General features: G+C 43.8%; 1 protein-coding gene across 1 annotated transcript; it reads right to left on the reverse strand.

The window, feature by feature from the left end:
- Positions 1-7,843: 7,843 nt before the first annotated feature.
- NANOG (Nanog homeobox) lies at positions 7,844-13,246 on the reverse strand. The gene is made up of 4 exons (XM_045462703.1): positions 12,973-13,246; positions 10,212-10,477; positions 8,641-8,724; positions 7,844-8,392 (listed from the first exon to the last, which is right to left on the reverse strand). The coding sequence occupies exons 1-4, from the start codon at positions 13,118-13,120 to the stop codon at positions 7,961-7,963; spliced, it is 930 nt and encodes a 309-aa protein (XP_045318659.1). The 5' UTR covers positions 13,121-13,246; the 3' UTR covers positions 7,844-7,960.
- Positions 13,247-22,115: the final 8,869 nt, after the last annotated feature.

The raw sequence follows: 22,115 nt of genomic DNA on the forward strand, positions 1-22,115 counted from the left end.
CTTGCGGCCAGGAATACTTGCCAGGGTGTCTGCAATAGAGCATGCCTGTGTGACTGTGTCCAGGGACATTCCTTCTGCAGGACCCCGGCCCTTCGATCTCAGGTTCTGCTCCTCAGTCTTTGCAGTCACATCAGGCACCAGAGACATATATGAACATCGCTACCCTTTCTATCCTCCTTGCGCCCTGTCCCTACGTATGTGAGCGTGACCCATCTCATTCCCCATACTTTGTGGCTTGGGAGTGTGATTAGATTGATTTCATATGATTCTAGCACCTTTGTATCTTGAATATATATATTTAAATACATATGTATATTTAATGGATGTATTTAAATGTATATGTATATTTAATGTTCATTTATTTTGAGAGACAGGGAGAGCCTAAGTATGGGAGGGGCATAGAGAGAGAGAGAAAGACAATCCGCACTGTGAGCCCGGAGCCCCAGGCGGGGCTCGAACTCGCGAACCATGAGATCATGACCTGCGCTGAAATCAAGACTCCGACGTTCAGCCGACTGAGCCGCCCACGGGCCTCTGATTCTAGCGTCTTAACCTGATCTTTTCTGATAGCTTGCTTGGTAGTGTACCTGGAGGTAATGCTACCATTGGCGAAGTAATTTCTCAGCTTAACCTTTTCAAGTTCTCAAGAAACGCTTTCTTCTAGGACCACAGTTTTACATCAACCACCCACAACCCGGGAATCCGTCAAGGAAAAGCTTGCCAGCAGCTGCTGCTTCTTTTAAATCAGGTTTCGCTTCAACCTCACGCAGGGGAACCTATTCAAATGCCTACATTTCAGCATCCTCACTCGAACTAACTTCCTGTGCCAGAAGCTTTTGTCTGCCCCAATTGGCTTCTTTATTTAACAAATTCTCTTTATCTCCCGCTTGAGGCAAAGCTCACGCGGCCCCCAGGAGGCATGCAATATTTACTAAAGTTCCTCCCCCACTTGCCTGCCCCTGTCTGGCAGTTATCTGCTCTTTCCTTTAGGTTTGCAGTCGTGGCCTGTTTTTTTTCCCTGTAGACACCCAGTTTTCTGAATAGTAGGATTATTCAGAACAGAATTAAACTTGTCCTTTACCCCGAGAACCGGGTGCTTGAAATTCAGTAAGCCAGGCTCCTAATCCTACCGCACTAAAAGCTTTGAATCTAGGCTGTGAAATTCAGACGACCCAGGCAAACCGACCCGGTGCGCCTCTTCCTTTCAGGTCCAAACCGGAAGGGAAATGGAAGCTGAAAACGAAGAAAAAGTGAATTTTAAAAACTGAAATATGAGAAAGTAACTTAAATACGACACCGGAGGTAACAACCACCTCCTCTCGGAGGATGGAGAGAGCAAGATTTTCAAAAGAAAGGGATGTAAAAAGATGGAGGGGCTTGGCAGGTGCACGTATAATTAATTTCCTTTCCGCCTTATCTCTATCATACTAGTTTATATTCCTGGCGATTCTGTGACCAAAAGGGTAAGTGAAAGGTTTTAAAGTTGAGTTTGCACCTCTCCTCATTCTTCTTGGCAACTTTGTCAAGCTTTTATATGGCTTACTTAAGAAGATAGTGAATTTTGCTTTTATTAACTTTATTCTCAAAGAGCAATCTTTTACCTTCTTAGGTATTGTGTGTATATATATATACATATATATGTATATATATGTTAATAGCAACATAATATATATAATAACATAATATGTATTATATATGATAATATATATAATATATAATAGCATATATATGTTAATAGCAACATAATTTGTAGTGGTAAATCACCAAAACAGAAGCAATTTTAAATAACTTACAGTGCATCTGTAATGTGTAATATAACAATTGAGTCAGTTCTAAATTTACTGGTATGAAGAAACAATAAATTTACTGGTGTGGAAAGATCTATATGATATATTCTTTTTTTTTTTTTAACATTATTATTATTATTTTAGAAAGAGAGGGCAAGCAGGGGAGAGGGGCAGAGAGAGAGGGATAGAATCTCCTGGCTCAGCATGGAGCCCCAATGCTGGATCCCAGACCCCGGGATCATGACCTGAGCCCCAATCAAGAGTCAGACACTCAACAGCCTGAGCCACCCAGGTAGTCCTCTCTCTCTCTCTCTTTTTTTAATTAAACCAAGCGTGGCTGGCTCAGTCAGAAGAGTGTGCTACTCTTGATCTCTGGGTTGGTAGGTTCAAGCCCCACATTCAGTGTAGACATGACTAAAAAAAAAAAAAGAAAAAAAAAAAAAGGAGAGAGATAATAAATAAAAACATTCATTTTTCTATGTTCATGAGCACAATCCTTTTTATTTAATTTTAATTTCATTTATTTTAAAATAAGCTCTATGCCCAACGTTGACTCGGACTCACAATCCTAGAAATCAAGTGTCATAGGCTCTCCTGACTGAACCAGCCAGCTGCTACCGCTCCCCTCCACCCCCGGCCACCCCAGGATATACTTTTAAGTAGAAAAAGCAAGTTGCAGAACAAAATGCTTGATGGTATTCCTTATTAGGATAGGAAAAATAGGTTATAATTCTATTGTGTGTCACGTGTACACATGGAAATGTCTGGAAAGATAATATCAAAGTTAACAGTGATGTTGAAAGTTAACTTTATGTAATAATCTTCTCTTAATATTGTACAAATAGCTTTTGTTTTTTTAAGGGAATGACAAAGTCACACTGAGATGTAAGAACGAGCCCCCAAACTTACTATTTCCCTGTAGTTCAATGACCTGAACTTCACCCTGATGTTCTTCCCGTCAGAAATGTTGTTAAAGAGAATATTCAAGAAGGAGACCATCTCAACCTTGGCTGATACATTTCAGGAAAATAGGAAATCTTTTTTAAGAATGCAACTATAGGAGTGGTTGGCTGGCTCAGTTGGAAGAACATGCGACTCGATTTTGGGTCGTTGAGTTTGGAGCCCCACCTTGCGTGTAGAGATTACTTAAATAAATAAATTTTAAATAATGTAATTATCAATTTTTAGGATTCTTCCAAATAGATATATACCTCTAAATTCTGACATGCAAAGAGGTTGAAGATATAATGCTAAGTGGAGCAAAAAACAAAAAAACAAAAAAACAAAAAAAACTCTCAGAAGAGAATGTATGGTATGATCCTGTTACAGTATATACAAAAATTCGCATAAAATCACCCAGGGGGTGCCTGGGTGGCTCAGTTGGCTAAGCATCTGACTTTGGCTCAGGTCCCGATCTCACAGATTGTGAGTAATAGTCCTGCATCGGGCTCTCTGCTGTCCGTGCAGCGCAGGCTTTGGAGCCTCTCTCTGCCCCTCCCCCTCTCTCGTGCGCGCATGTGCACACTCTCTCAAAAATGAAAACATTTATAAAAAAGACCATCCAGGGGCGCCTGGGTGGCTCAGTCGATTAAGCGCCCGACTTCGGCTCAGGTCATGATCTCATGGTCCGTGAGTTCGAGCCCCGCGTCAGGCTCTGTGCTGACAGCTCAGAGCCTGGAGCCTGTTTCAGATTCTGTGTCTCCCTCTTTCTCTGACCCTCCCCAGTTCATGCTCTCTCTCTGTCTCAAAAATAAATAAATGTTAAAAAAAAAATTTAAAAAAAAAGACCATCCATATGACATATACTAAAATACCTGTAGAAATTAAACTGTGCTTACTAGATTTGATTTATTGTTCATTTCTCTGTTGTTTAAATTTGTTCTCCATAGCACGTTTTAGTTTTGCAGTCAAAAAGGTCCAGGCAGCTTCTTTCTGCCTGTAGGCGTCCTGTGCTTTGATAAAAACACCTTTCTGTACTGGGGTGGGGAGGGTGGGGAGAGGCCCAATCTCTTAAAAAAAATAAACCCAGACTCTGGTTCCCTGATGATAGTGGGGCTCCCTGAGGTGTTTTGTCTTTACCCTGACAGGTGCTTGTTTGAAGACACAGGAGGTGACTGGCATTTCCAAAATGGCTAATCCCAAAAGAAAACGCTAAACACCAGAAATTCTTTTTTCCTTCTTTTCTTTCAATCCTTCTTTTTCCCTTCTTTTCATTTCCAGAACCATGTTTTAAATGTAACAGGTGTTCTGCCACTCTAAATCTTTAATTCTTAGCCATTCCCTTGCCTATTCCCAATGTCTTATAGCTGAACTTAGTCCAAAGCAGAAACAAGCAGCGATCAAGGGTGTAAAAACATCTGTTACATGACAAGGTTCAGTACTAGAGAGCTAACTGGAGTTTCTGAAGACTTTGCAGGGCCTGGGTGGCTCAGTTGGTTGGGTGTCCGACTTTGGCTTAGGTCATGATCTTGTAGTCTGGGAGTCTGAGCCCTGAGCTCTGTGCTGACAGCTCCAGGGTTTGGAGCCTGCTTTGGATTGTCTCCTTCTGTCTCCGCCCCTCCCCCACTTGTGCTGTCTGTCCCCCAAAATAAACTTTTAAAAAATTAAAAAAAAAAAAAAAGACTATCACTTTATGCTAGCTATTTTCCCAAGGTCCTAGGTTCTCGTCCACCATTTAGTATTTCCTCATATGTGTTCGCAATTTGTTATGTGCATTTAGTTTTAGAGCAAAGGATTTCATAAAAATGTTAGTGACATATTACCTTTTTTAAAGAGTTTATTTATTTATTTATCTGAGAAAGAGAGAGAATGGGGGGAGGGGCAGAGAGAGAGAAGGGGACGGAGTATCCGAAGCAGGCTCCATGCTGACAGCAGAGAGCCCAATGCTGGGCTCAAACTCACCAACCGGGAGATCATGACCTGAGCCAAAGTCCAATCCTTAACGGAGCCACCTAGGTGCCTCCCTTTTTTTTTTAAAGTAAGCCCTACACCCAACGTGGTTTGAACTCAGGAACCTGAGTCAAGGGTTATCTGCTCCACTGACTGAGCCAGCCAGGCTCCCTAGTGACATATCTTAAAACGCTCTAATCTCTTAAAAAAGAATTTTTCCTTCACTCAATACACTTAAATGAAAAAACCAGGTGGCAGAACAGTGAAATCACGTTTTTAAAAAGTCATACTGGGGGGGGGGGGTCGGGGGGCATCTGGGTGGCTCCGTTTGGCTCAGGTCAGGATCTCAGTTTGTGAGTTCAAGCACCCCATTGGGCTCTCCGCTGTGGGCACAAAACCTGCTTCAGATCCTATCTGCCTCTCTTTCTGCCACTTCCCCAACTTGTGCTCTCTCAAAAGTAAACATTAAGAAAAAAAAAAAGTCATACTCAAATCTGCTTCAATAACAAAATGAAAATAATAGGGATTTAGAGATTTCATGTACTATTTTAATTGCTCAATCAATGCTTTGTTTTCATGATTTACTCAGTTCATAACATAGTGCTTGGCACAAAATTCAACTATCTGACAACTTTTAAAAGAATATTGTGGGGCGCCTGGGTGGCGCAGTCGGTTAGGCGTCCGACTTCAGCCAGGTCACGATCTCGCGGTCCGTGAGTTCGAGCCCCGCGTCGGGCTCTGGGTTGATGGCTCAGAGCCTGGAGCCTGTTTCCGATTCTGTGTCTCCCTCTCTCTCTGCCCCTCCCCCGTTCATGCTGTGTCTCTCTCTGTCCCAAAAATAAACGTTGAAAAAAAAAAAAATTAAAAAAAAAAGAATATTGTGTTGTGCCTAGGTATAGGCAGAAATTACCCCTGATGTCATTTGTCAAATGTCTAGAGAATTTGGATGGTCCCACAGCAACATTGGAAAATTGGGGAAACCATGAGGAAAATGACCAGGAAAACTGCCTTAGTGGATCAGTCTCTGTGTCTGCTTCAGAAAGTACATGTTGCCATGGAGCAAGAAGGCAGTGGTGATTAAAAGTGCTCTGATTCAGGGGCGCCTGGGTGGCGCAGTCGGTTAGGCGTCCGACTTCAGCCAGGTCACGATCTCGCGGTCCGTGAGTTCGAGCCCCGCGTCGGGCTCTGGGCTGATGGCTCGGAGCCTGGAGCCTGTTTCCGATTCTGTGTCTCCCTCTCTCTCTGCCCCTCCCCCGTTCATGCTCTGTCGCTCTCTGTCCCAAAAATGAATAAACGTTGAAAAAAAATTAAAAAAAAAAAAAAGTGCTCTGATTCAGATCAATTCGGGGTGAACTGGGATGGAAAAGGATGGTAAAAAGAAATATTAGTATAGTTCATAGATGCCTGCCTTGCTTCTTCTAAGGGGAAAACATAATTTACCTGGGGAAAAAAGTATTCCCAATTAGCCTCAGAATTTAAACATGTCTCTGATCCAGTTTATGTTAACACTAATATATTTGTAGATTTAAGTTTTTATTTTGAGAGAGAGCGAGAGAGCGCACGCACCAGCAGGGGAGGGGCAGAAAGGAGAGACAGAATCCCAAGCAGAGCACAGTTCGAGGCTCGAACTCATGAACCATGAAATCATGACCTGAGCTGAAATCAAGAGTCGGAGACCTAATCAACTGTACCACCCAGGTGCCCCTATACTTTTATTTTTAAAAAATTTTTTAATGTTTATTTTTGAGAGAGACAGAGACAGAATGCGAGTGGGTTGGGACAGAGAGAGAGGGAGACACAGACTCTGAAACAGGCTCCAGGCTCTGAGCTGTCAGCACAGAGCCCAACGCGGGGCTTGAACACACGGACCGTGAGATCATGACCTGAGCCGAAATCGGACGCTTAACCGACTGAGCCACCCAGGCGCCCCTGTACTTTATTTTTTAAAAGATTATTTTAAGAGAGAGAGAAAGGGGAGGGGCAGAAAGAGAGGAGCATCCCAAGCAGGCTCCGCACCGCCAGCAGGAAGCCCAACGCGGGGCCCGAACTCAGACACCGGAGAGGTCTGGACCTGAGCCAAAACCAAGAGTTGGACGTTCTAAAACATTGATATTGTGCTTTGTAGTTGGTCTATAAACTTAACAAGTCCCTTTTTAAATAAAAGCTGGCATTAAAATGTCTTAAAAGAAGCTTATTTCCACACAGTGCCTTCTGGCACAGTACAATTGTAGAGAAGAGTGGACACATCCCTGGTGTGAGTTACAGGGTGAGATTCCAATTGGTTGACCTTTTCCCCTCCTTCTCCAGTCTTCTCTACCTTCCATTATTACCTATTCCCTGGCTGCCCTTTATTTAAGCCTCTTTACAAACCTAAGAGCTCTGTTTATCACTTTTCTGCTTCTGATCGTCCAGATGGGGCACTCTTCTTTAACTCCCAATAACCACGAATTTTATTGTTTCAATATTATTACACACACAAGGAGGAAAAAAGTTCGTTGAGATTTAATTAACCAGTCACCTAGCTTTGTATACTTAGCTACCTTTTCCTTACTCTTTTTTTTGTCCCTTTACTTTACTTTTGTCCCTTTCTAAGAGCAGCCTCTTAGCAGAATCTTAAAGAGATTTCAGTTAATTGGTCCTTCCCACATCAAAAGACTCTAATAAAGACCCGTGTTCAGCCAAGTTTTTTAGTCACTGAGCTACTGGTGAAATCAGGGTAGAGACAACTAAAAGATAAAGTGGGTATTTATTTGTACTTAAATCTATCATAAACCACCAGCCAAACTGGTCCTATCATCACGACACATTAAAATATACAAACAGCTTTCTACAAATTCTGGAATAACAAACAGGTCAGGAGTTGTAGTTAAACCAGCACAGGGGGCAGAGGAAATCAACGACACACATTATAACTTAACCCTCCACCGTTAACAATTGAGGTTGTTAAGCCTCACTATCTCAGAAAATACAAATAATCCTTCATCACATCTTTGTATTTTTACTTCCTATTCTTGTGGTTAAACTCTGGAGCCTAAAGATATACAAGTTAGTATTGTATCTAGTTATCTAGAGCCAGAAACGTATTTCCGCATGTTGTTCAAAGCAGCCAAAGCTACGGAATCCTCTTTGATGAGACTCCTGCCGTTCCCCCTTGATGGACAGAATAAACATAATGAAAAGCAGAATATCAAGGCAGAGATACAGGACCCTAACAGACAAATCCTAGAAGTAATACAGCCATCGCCCAAATGGAGACGGATTAATACACTCATGGTCACGCGACTTCAGGCTGTATGTTCAGGGTAGTTTGGGAATAAATCCATTATTTGCTGGGCACTAAAATACTTAGCCGTTTGCTGTATTACACTGTGGCTTTCCCCAGTCGTTTCTAAGAGGGACTGCAAATCGCTGACAGAATTTTGCTGTAGCTGTATCTGGGGCTGCGGGGATTCCTCTCCACAGTCGTGCAGCTGACTGTTCCAGGCCTGGCCATTCCAGGCTTGGGGGCACCAGGTCTGACTGTTCCAGGTCTGGTTGCTCCACGACTGACTGTTCCAGGTCTGGTTGCTCCACGACTGACTGTTCCAGGTCTGGTTGCTCCACGACTGGCTGTTCCAGGTCTGGTTGCCCCATATTGGAAGGTTTCCGGAAGTGTTCATCAGGTATCCCTGGTGATAGGAATAGAAGCCTGGGTATTCTGGATTTGCAGAGCTGTTCTGAAAGAGAACAGGAGATCCACTGAAAGGCTAGAAAGAAAATCAGGATGGTCTGCAGCTGGGGTTCTAACGCGTTAGCAAGGACCAAAACGAAAAAAGCCACGGAAAAGAACGCAGAGGCATGCCTGGCTGGCTCAGTCAGTAGAGCATGCTACTCTTGATCTCAGGGTCGTGAGTTCAAGCCCCACGCTGGGCATGGAGCCTACTTGAAAAAAAAAAAAAAAGGAGGAAGATACGTTTCCTGTTACCTGAGTCACAGTGTTGTTATTCTTTGGCCAGTTTTTTTGCCACCTCTTACATTTCATTCTCTGGTTCTGGAACCAGGTCTTAACCTACAAAGAAAAAGGTGACAGGAAAACAGGAAAACATAAAACACCAGTCATGTGGATGTACTAGGGATCAAAGAATATTGTTAACAATTCCCCTCCCCACCCCCCCACCCGCCCCCCCCCCCCCCCCGTCCGCAACTACAACTATTTAAAGCTCAGAACACTGAAACTTCTAGAGTCCTTTCTGAAATCTTGACACCATCTTCTATGAATGAATGTCACAGCCCCTCAAGTCAGTTGGCTGCTTTTTAATAAACCTAACCAGTTTGAGAAAAACCACTGCGTATCTATTCTAGAACGTTCACATTGAATGTCTACCTATCTCCCTTTTCATAGTTTACCCACGCCAGTAGTCAGCTAAAGGTACTTTGTCTGCAATAAAGAAGGCTCCCCCATAAGCACACTTCCATTTAACGTGATAATGGTGGTCATTTCAAGTCAAGAAATATGAAATATACCACAAGGACAACTATTTGGAAAATATCAAATCTATTTAAGCATCCAAGAAGCTTAAATTTCCAGGTGATTTGTAAAGTATAAGGTAGAAAATGACATTATGGAGGACCAGAAGTATTTATATACTTGGACTAAGTATGGCACCAGTGACAGAAAACCATACAATATCTGTCTGACTGCAAAATATGCAAGAATATGGAAAATGATTAACCTCGCTTGTAATGAAATGCACACAAACGAGAGATTCCAGTTTTATTTTTTTTTCAACGTTTATTTTATTTTTGGGACAGAGAGAGACAGAGCATGAACGGGGGAGGGGCAGAGAGAGAGGGAGACACAGAATCGGAAACAGGCTCCAGGCTCTGAGCCATCAGCCCAGAGCCCGACGCGGGGCTCGAACTCACGGACCGCGAGATCGTGACCTGGCTGAAGTCGGACGCTTAACCGACTGCGCCACCCAGGCGCCCCTCCAGTTTTATTTTAATGAGGAGCAGTGTTGGTTAGGGACTCTCCTAACCTGGAAGATGGGAATACATGCATCTCCTTTGATTAAGGAAAAATCGGCAACATTTTCACGATTTTGGCTTGTGCAACAGGGAAAAGTGGCTAAATACACCATGGCATAGTAACACATTACAACGTTAAAAAAATGGTCACGGGGGGCGCCTGGGTGTCTCAGTCGGTTGAGCGGCCGACTTCGGCTCAGGTCATGAGCTCACCGTCCGTGAGTTCGAGCCCCGCGTCGGGCTCTGTGCTGACAGCTCAGAGCCTGGAGCCTGTTTCAGATTCTGTGTCTCCCTCTCTCTGACCCTTCCCCGTTCATGCTGTCTCTGTCTCAAAAACAAATAAACGTTAAAAAAAAAAAAAAAAAAAAAAAAAACTGGTCACGAAACGTTGCAAAGATCCTACTCTTCTATGAAAATTATCTGTAGGCAGTACCTAAGCCTACAGATGCACACACAGATGTTAGGAAATGCTCGTCTGCAAATTGGGTTTTTTATTTCGCACTGCAAGAACAAATAGGCGAACTCTACCTGCTTATAGCTAAGGTTCAGAATGTTGGAAAGTTCTTGCATCTGCTGGAGACTGAGGTATTTCTGTCTCTGAAATCTATCATTGAGTACATATAGCTGGGTCTGAGAGAAGACGGTTCTGATCTTCTGTTTCTTGCCCTGAGCTGGATCGTCCTTCTTCGCGGTGATCTCCTCTGCAGAAGTGGGTAGCACTTTTACTCTGGGACTGGTGGAAGAATCGGGGCTGTCCTGACCAAGTAGATCCATGCAGGAAGGAAGAGGAGAGACTGTTGGGAATAAAACAACACTTTTCTCTAAAACCTTTCAAATAGCAAATTACATTCGCCAACCTATGGTTGTCAAGGCATTTATTTTTTATTTTTTTTATTTTATTTTTTTATTTTTATTTTTTTCCCAACGTTTATTCATTTTTGGGACAGAGAGAGACAGAGCATGAACGGGGGAGGGGCAGAGAGAGAGGGAGACACAGAATCGGAAACAGGCTCCAGGCTCTGAGCCATCAGCCCAGAGCCCGACGCGGGGCTCGAACTCACGGACCGCGAGATCGTGACCTGGCTGAAGTCGGACGCCTAACCGACTGCGCCACCCAGGCGCCCCTGTCAAAGCATTTTTTGAGAGCCCTCAACCTCAGAATCAGGTAGTAGGTAAAAATTTACCTCTTGTGTGACCCCCGAACACTTTGCTGATCTTTGTAGGATGCCAATCCAATAACTTACCAGTCGCTCCCATCTTACAACCAAGGGACATGGCCAATGGCTTACTAGTTGGGAAGCAGAGTGGGACTCAACTTTTTTTTTTTTAAAGACTTTACTTTTTAATGTTTGTTTATTTTTGACAGAGCAGAGCATGCGCATTTGGGAGAGAGCGCGGGGGAGGAGCAGAAAAAGAGGACAAGGAGCCCAACACGGGGGGGGGGGGGGGGGGGGGGCAACTCAGGAACTGAGCCGAAATGGGACACTTAACCAACTCAGCCACCCAGGTGGCCCACGATTTTATTTTTAAGTAATCCCTATGGCCAACATGGGGCTCGAACTCACAACCTTGAGATCAAGAGTCACATGCTCCACTGACTGAGCCAGCCAGGTGCTCCTCAAACCTCCTTGACAAAAGCTTTCTACTGCAAATCGATGCTCAAGAGTCCATGCTGTGACTGTTCAGAAAAGTGGGAATGATCACTGGAGTCCCCTCCCCCCACCGCCCCTATCATGTCCCTTCCTAACTTCTTTTTGTAAAGTTAATCATCCCCTACATCATATTTAATACTGTAGGATCAGTTTCTGGGGACCCTTTAAAATCCACAGTTTAGGGGCGCCTGAGGGGCTCAAGTCGGTTAAATGTCTGACTTCAGCTCCGGTCTTGATCTCCGGGTTGGTGGGTTCCAGAGGCCCGCATTGGGCTCTCTGCGGTCAGCAGAGTCCGCTTTGGACCATTTGTCTCCATCTGTCTGCCCCCACCCCCCCCCCCACCCCGTTCGCGTGCTTCCTCCCCTCCAAAAAAACTAAAAAATATTATATTGCCTAGATTTAGCAGCCGTTTAAACTCTTTAATTTCTACCCTAGTCATGGAATAAAGAGACAGCCTTTACGAGGCAAAAATTCACAATCTTGTGCTTCTTGTAAGTGGGCCAGGCCAAGGACTTCAGTGGGGGGATCTCCTAAAAAAAAAAACCGGTCTCTATAAACTTGCTCTTGGCTTGCTAAGGAGGACACGCCCACTTGCTGATTCCCGAGCCATTTCTCCCAATCCAGCGCTGTATTTTCAATGTTCGGAATTATAAAAGGGCATCGACATGAAGTTTAGGAAAACCGGGGAACATTAAAATCCAACAATCCAATAAAGCAGTTTCTTAGTCCTTCTCCAACAGCTTGGTTTTAGGGGTAATCATGTAAACAATGTTTAAACGATCATTTTTACCATGAATCTTAAAAGTGGTTTTTCTTGGGTAAACATTCGTTTACGTTTTCATTTTTAACAATTACTGCCGAGTTGATTCACAAAAAAGCGGTGCGGACTTCACAGCAAACTGATCATCCCCCACCCCTGCGATTACCATGTAGAAGCCAACCTGGGTTTCAAATTTGGGCTCTCGCCCCTGAATGTCAGCAGGTTAAACCTTCTGGGATCTTCTACCATAAAATGGGGTGGACATTTCCTCAGGATATAGGGGACTTGAGCATAGCAGGCTCTCAGAAATTCGGAGCTGCCCCAGTTAACGCCCACGGAGCCAAAGAGGCAGGAGAGCCACTGCCGCTGTTGTACGAAGGTAGAACTTTTCAACAAGGTGCGATTCATAATTAGCCACGCCATTTCTGGAACTCCTTGAAAACCCGACAAATCAAAAAGGTGATGCTCACGGCATCCCCTACCCCTAGCTGTGATGTTAGCACTTCTGACTTAATAGTACATTTACTGTTACTATGAGCTCAGCACCCAGTCTGTTAAGATGTATATTATCAACTCATTTTTCACAACACATTTGTGTTTCCACAGGGCCTATGCACCTAATGCCTCAATTATCCAGTGAGCCATTGAAATGCCAGCGTCCTGCGGCCCTTGTCGCTTACCTGACACCTGGGACCTGGGTGAAAGGGCACGCACCCACCAAGTTACAACTGGGACAGGTGTCGAGAGGCTTAATAGAGGACACCTGCTTTCATTAATGGACTGTAATTGCTCACGAGGGAAACGAATGACCCTTCCCCTCCTCAGATTTCACTCTCCCTCCAGGTAATCAGCCTTTCAAGGATTAATTTTCTCTTACCGGTCTCCGTGTGGGGGGTCTCAGATGACATTTGCAAGGGTGCATAATTTTCTTCAGGCCCATCAATCTCAGGCACTGGAGAAGAGTCCCTAGAATCGGGCGCTTCGGGGCAAGGCGGGCATTGGGGCTGAGCTGGATCCGTATTCATGTTGCTGAGTTGAGGGAAGAGAGAAAAAAAAAGAGGGAGATGCAGGCTTACGTGTCTAGGTGGAAGAACTTAAAAGAGAAATCTGAAGATCTCCAGATGTAAGAGTATCAGAAAGACAGGATGCAGTGGCGTCACCACCGAAAGGGCCAAGCACCAACCAACCCAATTTAGCAAAAGGTGAAGATTCTGGAGGCTCTAGATTTATAAGGAAAGCTCGCCCATCCTTAGACCCGCCCCTCCCGGCAGCCCCACGCCCACACACACCCTCGAGAATTCTCAGTTAATCCTGTCTGCCAGTCTCACCAAGGCCATTGTCATGCAAAAGGTAGCTGCCGGGTAGTCCAGACTGGGTGGGGAACGGGAAAACTGGGGCCACAGGACCTAGGAGCAAAAGGAAATTAAATATTTCTGGGTTCACCACGTTTCCGTCTTTTAAAATCAAAGATGCACTTGAGGCACCTCAGACGATTGAATCTTCCACTCAGGCAGTTAATATCTTGATCTAAGACCCCGTAGGGTCTCAACATCGAGCTGGTTATGGCAGAAGCTCCAACCACGTAGCTCTATTTTCTCATGAGTCCCCCTAAGGTCACAATAAGACACACATTGTATGTTGCTAAGGCTCAGTGGATGTTAAAAATAGTACTTGTTTTCAACTCCCTCTTCTTGTTTTTTAGCCTTCGAGAGACAGGCTTGTCTTTGCCCCAGGACTGTTGTCTCCTTTAACAAAAGCCAGAGGAGGGGACCTGTGGCCTGCTGATCTGTAGCTGACTTTGGTGCCTCGTAGGTAATTATGCATTCGCCGCCAGTATGGAAAAATTTTCAGGAGTTTTTAGACATGCGTGGCTGGATAGAATCTTGACTCGGTTTCCTCATCTGTACCTTGTCTGTGTTGCTATAAAAATTAGAGGAAATAAAGTGCTAAATCCTCATAATATTTGACACTCGTCGATCTACAAATGGGGGCTATTAATAGGAATTCTGTCTTTATCCTATGCTCATGAGCTCCAAGTTTGAAATTACCTTTTTATTATGTTTATTATTTTCATGCAGCGAACAACATGATAGATTGAGAGCAGTCCTTTCTTATTTCATCTGGGACGTTCCTAGATCTAAAATAATGAAATTTATTGACCTGTAAACCAACCCAACTGAAAAGAGGAAGGTAAAGAAGAACATCCTCCAAGCAAATGACATTCCTGTGGGTGGATTTGCCAACACATTTGCGACAAGTTTCTTTTAGAATCTGTGTTGGACCTCCCGTCTCTTCTTTTTTTTTTTTTTTTTTTTTTTAATGTTTATTTATCTTTGCGATATAGAGAGAGACAGAGCGTGAGCAGGGAAGGGGCAGAGACAGAGGGAGACACAGAATCCAAAGCAGGCTCCAGGCTCTGAGCTGTCAGCACAGAGCCTGACGCGGGGCTCGAACTCCTGAACCGGGAGATCATGCCCTGAGCCGAAGTCGGCCTCTCTTTCCTTCTCTGGCTCTTTTTTACGTTAGCTTTTCCTTCCCTGGCCCGGCAATTCTGTCATGTCCTGCAATCCTACTCCATCCCCGGTTTCAATTATTTTTCTTTGTTTTCAGTCAGTTTTCCAAAGGAGCAGTTTTTAGGGTTCAGTTTTAGCAGTACATATTTATAGACAAAGATAACAGTCTGCAGCTTTCAACTCTCCTCCCCACTCCTGAATTCAATATTAGAGAAACCTGAGGCACCTGGGTGGCTCAGTTGGGTAAGCTTCCAACTGGCTCAGGTCAAGATCTCAAGGTTCATGAATTCAAGCCCCGCGTCGTCAGGCTCTGTGCTGACAGTTTGGAGCTTGGAGCCTGCTTCCGATTCTGTGTCTCCCTCTCTCTGCGCCCTTCCCCCACTTGCACTGTCTCTCTCTCTCTCTCTCTCTCAAAAATAAAAATAGACATTAAAAACATTAATATTGGCGAAGCCTAACATTTCTTCCTCTTTTCCATTCTCCCACCCCTAAAAGTAAACCCTTAGCAAATTCCAATTACATATTTTTCTGAGCTGCAAGCTGATGACACCTGTCACATTCTCTGCTACTTGGGTCTCCACCTAGAGCTGCTGGCTTTGCTTTCCACGCAAAAAGAGTTTTGCTCATAACTCGAGGGTGCCAATTCGTGAGCATAGGAATACTGCTGGGACCAAAGCATGGAGATAAATTCTATGTAATCTTTTCTTTGTCTTCTCAGACCGTCCTGCTGGAGGGGAAAAGAATACAAACAGGAACATCAAGGAAAAGACGGGTGGAAATACAGTGTGCTCAGGCAGAGTCTCTGTCTCATTACAAATAGAATATGATCTTTTATACTTTTTTAAATGTTTTCTTATTTATCTTTGAGAGACACAGCATGAGTGGGGAAGGGCAGAGAGAGAGAGGGAGACCCAGAATCCGAAGCAGGCTCCAGGCTCTGAGCTGTCAGCACAGAGCCCAATGTGGCTCAAACTCACAAACGGTGAGATCATGACCTGAGCCGAAGTCGGATGCTTAACCGATTAAGCCACCCAGGTGGCCCTATAGAATATGATTTCTTTTTTTTTTTATTTATTTTTTTTTATTTTTTTTTCAACGTTTATTTATTTTTGGGACAGAGAGAGACAGAGCATGAACGGGGGAGGGGCAGAGAGAGAGGGAGACACAGAATCGGAAACAGGCTCCAGGCTCTGAGCCGTCAGCCCAGAGCCCGACGCGGGGCTCGAACTCACGGACCGCGAGATCGTGACCTGGCTGAAGTCGGACGCTTAACCGACTGCGCCACCCAGGCGCCCCGAATATGATTTCTTTTAATCAAGGGAATGTAATGTTGGATGTGTACTAAACTTATTGTGGTAATCATTTTGCAACATATCGTACATCAGTTCATTATGCTGTGCGCCTTAAATTAATACAATGTCATATGTCAATTACATCTCAATACCACCGGGAGAAAAGTAAATTAAGACGCGGAAAACTTAACTTCCTGCCGCTCAATTCGCACAGTTGGTAAATGAGCGCAGTCAAGGCCACCAGACGCCTTACTTTGCCCACAGCTCTCTAAACTGCAGGTACCAGAAGCTTTGTTCTTTGCTGACTGGGATCTTTGCATGAAAGCCTGGGCTGAAGTCACCCCTCCCCCATCTGTGTCTTATTGTATCTAGGGTCGGAGCCTCCGGAGAGAAAGACCAAAGGGAAGGGGGCTGGTAGCTAGAAGGCAAACTTAACTACATTCTTTGCCCAGGAAAGCAATTTGAATAAGGTTGAGCATGCTCAGGTAGGTGTTGGAGACCTAGGAATTGTAGGGGTGGGCTGCGTGGGTGGAGGAGGGGTGTGTTACAATGCGCTAGAGTCCAGGGCTGCAAATGCAAAAGTGATTTTAGGTTTTGTTTTCCTAGGACCGCCCTCTGGGAAAGAGCTGAAAAAAAAAAGAGCTAAAAATGAAAAGTATTTTTCAGACAAGACTTATTCCTCACTTTAAAGGTAGGAAACGCACGTTGGGTGACGTAATCCTTTCAGAGCACAGGTGTCCCAACTTTGCACCAGATTTTTGCTGACCTGTCACGAAAAAGAGGAAGTGACAATCATCAGGAGGATGAATATTGACTTCACTGCTCCTCAGTTTAATGTATACATCAAACATGGAATTAATTTCTCACGGACGGGATCGTCGGATTTATTATTGATGCATCATTGTTTTTACCCTGCACCCATTGTCCATTTGAGTTGACTTGGGTGTATCCAAACTGATAGGCATTCACCTGTTTTCTTTTCACTTAATTCTCACGTATGTTTCTGCTCCTATTTTCTCTTTCCGTTCTTTCACTCTGGCTAATAAACGCATTCTATAAGTAACTGTTTCTTGCCTACATACGTACAGACATATGTGTGTATGTATTTATTTACTTCTTATTCAACTAATAATGCATGAGTGCCTATCATGTGCTAGAGAGGAAAGAAATAATTAAACATCATCTCAATTTTGAGGAGGTAATAGTTTAGTAGAGTAGATCAAAACAGACCAAAAAAAAAAAAAAAAAAAAAAGAAAGAAAGAAAGAAAGAAAGAAAAAGAAAAAGAATGTCCTGGGATGAGTATTGAAAAGAAAAATAAATCCAAAAATGATGTATGTACTGGCTGTTAAGGGGGCCCAAACAAGAGAAGGTGTGGTTGGGGAGGGGAATCCGCAAAGCCTTCTTGGAGGATTTTCTGTTGAACCGAGATGGAAAATTGTTGAGAGAATAGGGGAGGGAATTCTAGAAAATGAACACTTTTGGCAAAGAATCATTATTATTTTAGAAAAATAATGGATGGTTAGGAAGAATTATTATTATTATTATTTTAGAGAAAATAATGGGTCATTGGAAAATAGGGACAAGAGACCTGACAGGTAATGAAGTGACCACAAGTAGTAAAAAAAAATTTTTTTAAATATATTTATTTATTTTGGGGAGAATGCAAGCAGGGGAGGGGCAGAGACAGGGGGACCGAGGATCTTCGTGCTGACAGGCTGACAGAAATGAACCTGGTGGGGTTCTTCTTATCTGGTTCTTCTCATCTCCTTTCATCAAAAAGTTAGAATGTACCAAAACTTAGTTCTCAAACCTCTTTTCTATCTTGACTCACTATAGTGGTGATCTTATCCTGTCTTATTACTTTCAATACCATCTATATGCCTTTGACCTTCAAATGTACATCTTTATCCTAGACCTAGTCCCCAAACTCAATCTCATCTATTCAACTGCCCACCTAACATCCCCACTGGGATTTCTATAAGGCGTCACAAAATTAATATTTCAAAAACCAAACTTCCAATATTCCTCTTTAGACAGGCTCCTCCTACGGTCTCCGTCTCAGTGTATAACAATTCCATCTTTTCAGTTGTTCAGGCCAAAACCTTAAGGCCATCTTTGTTGATGGTGCCTTCAAAATACATGTAGAACCCAATGTCTTCTTTCTTTTAATTTTTGTGTCTTCCAATGTTTCTTTCTTCAATGGTTGGAGTATTTTTTTTTTTAATATTTGTTTATTTTTGAGGGACAGAGGGAGAGAGAGAGAGAGAGAGAGAGAGAGCAGGAGGGCGTGGGGGAGGGGCAGAGAGAGAGGGAGGCAGAGGATCAGAAGCAGGCGAAGGGGGTTCTGTGCTGACAGCAGCGAGCCCCATGTCGGGGCTCAAACTCACAAACCACAACCATGAGATCGTGACCTGAGCCCGAGTCAGACGCTTAACCAACTGAGCCGCTCAGGCGCCCCTGTGGGAGTGGATTTTGATCATCACATGGGCCAGGGCTTAGAGAGCCAGCAGAGCAGCAAGAAATGGTTATTTATTTTATTTTTATGTATTTGTTATTTTTATTTACTTTATAGCCCGTGATGGGGCTTGAACTCACAAACCCTGAGATCATGACCCGAGTCGGAATCAAGAGTCTGATGCTTAACAGTCTCAGCTACCCAAGGTGCCCCATGGTTATGTTCTTTTAAAGAACATGTATTTATTGGTTATTGCCTGTGTCACAAGAGAGCCAGGGGCTTGAAATTACGTGTGTCCAAGCTGCATTTGACCTTTTCTAAAGTATCTCCCAGGTTACCAGTCTATCCAAACCACCATCTGTCCCTTGGATGATTCCAATAGCTTCCCAACTGGTCTCTATGTTTGCACCCTAGCCTTCCTATTGTCTAGTCTCAACATATTGTCCAGAATGAATTTTTGTTAAGACAAGTCATATCAAGCTATTCCTTTGCTTAAAATCCCCGTTCGGTGTTATCACATTTACAGTCACAGATCGAAGTCCTGGATTAAGGTGAACCTCTTCTGGCCTTGTAAGACTCTGTCCTGTCACCTTGTGTTCTCCGCCCTCCTAGCTGGCCTCCTAACTGATCCTGGAACAAGCCAGGAAATCTCCAGAATCAGGGCTTTTGCTATCATTCTTATCTCTCCCAATCGGTTCTTCCCCTCGAAATCTAAGCAGCTTGATCTCTCCACTCCTTTACATCCTTAACATTACCTTCTCAAAAATGTCCCGCACTCCCTATCATTTTCCACTTGGTGTTTCTTTTTGTTTCACTATTATTATTTTTTTTTTTTAATTTTTTTTTTTTTTCAACGTTTATTTATTTTTGGGACAGAGAGAGACAGAGCATGAATGGGGGAGGGGCAGAGAGAGAGGGAGACACAGAATCGGAAACAGGCTCCAGGCTCTGAGCCATCAGCCCAGAGCCTGACGCGGGGCTCGAACTCCCGGACCGCGAGATCGTGACCTGGCTGAAGTCGGACGCTTAACCGACTGCGCCACCCAGGCGCCCCACTATTATTATTTTTTAATGTTTATTTATTTTTGACAGAGAGAGAGAGAGAGACAGAGATGGAGACAGAGCATGAGTGAGGGAGGGGCAGAGAGAGAGGGAGACATAGAATTCGAAGTAGGCTCCAGGCTCTGAGCTGTCAGCACAGAGCCTGACGCTGGGCTCAAACTCACAGACCTCGGAGATCACGACCTGAGCTGAAGTCAGACGCTCAACCAACTAAGCCAACCAGGCGCCCCTCCACTTGATTTTTCTTCAGACCTCCCGTCACCATTTGACATAATACATATTTGCTCTATCCTCATCTGTCTATATCATCTCTCATCTGTCTATCATCTTCTATTTCCCTACAACTAAAATATAAGCTAAGGGGTACTTGGCTGGCTCAGTCAGAAGAGCGTGTGACTCTTGATCTCAGGGTCATGGGTTCAAGCCCCACGTTGTGTGTAGAGATGAGTAAAATAAAAAAAAATAAATTTCTAAAACATTGTTAAAATATAACTACGTGATGGGGCCCTTGGCTGGCTCAGTCGGGAGGAGCATGTGACTCTTGATCTTGGCGTTGTGAGTTTGAGCCCCATGTTGGGTGTAGAGATTACTTGAATGTAAATAAAAACTTTTTAAAAATCTTAAAAATACGGCGCCTGGGTGGCTCAGTCAGCTAAGCGTCTGACTTTGGCTCAGGTTATGATCTCACGGTTTGTGGGTTCGAGCCCCACACCGGGCTCTGTGCTGTCAGCATTGGAGCTGCTTCAGATCCTCTGTCCTCCTCTCTCTGTCCCCCTCTCTCTCTGCCCCTCCCCTGCTGGTTCTCTCTCTTTCTGTCTCAAAATAAATAAACTTTAAAAAATGTAAAAAACAAAAAGTTTTTTTTTAATCTTAAAAAATAAAATATAAGCTATGTGAGGGCAGTTATTTGAATTTTTGCCAGTTTTGTTCCGTGTAGTATTCCAGCCCTAGAAGAGTGCGGCTGTCCTCATCAGCATCACTTGTGAGCTTGTTAGGGACACAAATGGGTGGGCTTAGCACAGAACTCCAGAATAGGAATCTGTGGTGGAGGGGACTGGGAATCTGTTTAAAAAGTTCTCCAGGTGATCCTTTAGTATGCCATTGTTTTGAGAAGTACTATCTAGAAAAGTACCAGGAAAATAATAGATATTCAGTCATTATTTGTTGATGAAGGAATGGGTTTAAAGGAGACGTAGGGCTTTGTAAGCAAATAGAGGGCAGGAGGCATTTCCTTATATTTAAATATTAAACTGCATTTCAATTAATAATCTTTAAAAAGCAACAATGCTCTTTGCCTCAAGTCTCCTAAACTGTATTCAGTGAGCCTGAAGCTCTTCTAAAAGAGTCAACCTTAATTTGCAACAAACAATCCATCTTTCTGGCTCCTCTGGGAGATAGATTACCCTCAATTTACCTCTGTTATCAGGATGAACCACACCACCAAAGCTGCTGGTTTAGAGATAGCTAGGAGAGAAAAACCACACCTTTTTCCCCTAAAAGAAACTTACTATGAAAAACTTCACACTTTTTTAAAAAATGTTTTTTATTTATTTATAAGAGAGAGAGAGAGAGAGAGAGAGCAGGGGAGGGGCAGAGAGAGAGGGAGACATAGAATCTGATGCAGGCTCCAGGCTCTGAGCTGTCAGTACAGAGCCCGCTGTGGGGCTCGAACTCACACACTGTGAGATCAAGACCTGAGCCGAAGTCAGACTCTTAAGTGACTGAGCCACCCAGGCGCCCCGAAAAACTTCACACTTACATGGTGGAATATGATAAACCTTGATAATATATCTGTCATCCACTTCAAGTAATTCATGGCCACTTTATTTCATCCAGTGACTTTACCGCGAGCACAAGTTTCAAAGTTCCGTAAAAATTCACCCAGTAGGGGCACCTAGCTGGCTCAACCGCTAGAGCACGTGACTCTTGATCTCAGGGTTGTAAATTTGAGCCCCATGTAGGGTGGAGAGATTACTTAAAAATTAACATCCTTTAAAAAAAAAAAGTTTATTTATTTTTGAGAGAGTGTAACGCCCGAGGTCGTGAAACCCCCCACAAGAGACCACCAGAGTCATAAGTCAAAGCCAAGCGGCAAGGGTGGTTTATGGCAGGTTCGAACCTGGACCTCCGCGCACTTGTTGCCAGTGACGCTAAGAGGCCCCGATCAGGGTTGGTACAGCGTTTTTATAGACAGAGACAAATAGCATAGGGGAGGTTTCAGATTATGGGGGGCCTGATTAGTTGATTTTAAAGTAAGGACATTTGTTGTTCTCTGATTGGGCGTCCTTTGTCTGTCCTTTGGCGGGAAGGCTTTGTCCGTTACTTGTGGCCGGAGAAAAAACGGGGAAGGGGGAAGGGGAGGAATGTGTTAAGCAAGCAAGATTACAGAAGCGAGAAAATGCTGGTTAGTAAGTATTTTCATAATCTTAGGGTATAGCAAACTAAGTCTAGAAAAATTTAACGGTGCTTACATCGAACAATAGGCAAGACATACAAAATTTTAAATTCATTTTCTACAAGAGAGCATGAGCTTGACCAGGGGAGGGGCAGAGAGAACCCCAAGCAGGCTCCGCACTGTCAGCATAGAGCCCGATGCAAGATCTCACAGACCAAACCGTAGGATCAAGAATCGGCCCTTCAACCGACACAGGCAAGCAGGGCTGCCCCCCACCCCCAATCTTAAAAAAAAACTTCAC

The sequence above is a fragment of the Leopardus geoffroyi genome, chromosome B4, assembly GCF_018350155.1.
Source record: "Leopardus geoffroyi isolate Oge1 chromosome B4, O.geoffroyi_Oge1_pat1.0, whole genome shotgun sequence".
In the NCBI taxonomy this organism is placed as follows: domain Eukaryota; kingdom Metazoa; phylum Chordata; class Mammalia; order Carnivora; family Felidae; genus Leopardus; species Leopardus geoffroyi.

Bases quoted from the DNA above. Each gene is read 5' to 3' on its own strand.
- NANOG (XM_045462703.1), bottom strand. From the start codon at position 13,120: ATGAATACGGATCCAGCTCAGCCCCAATGCCCGCCTTGCCCCGAAGCG. The intron at 10,478-12,972 runs GTAAGAGAAAAT...TATTCCCAACAG, and splicing joins GACCCCCCACACGGAGACCG to TCTCTCCTCTTCCTTCCTGC. The intron at 8,725-10,211 runs GTAGAGTTCGCC...TTTTCTTTGTAG, and splicing joins TGAACCTTAGCTATAAGCAG to GTTAAGACCTGGTTCCAGAA.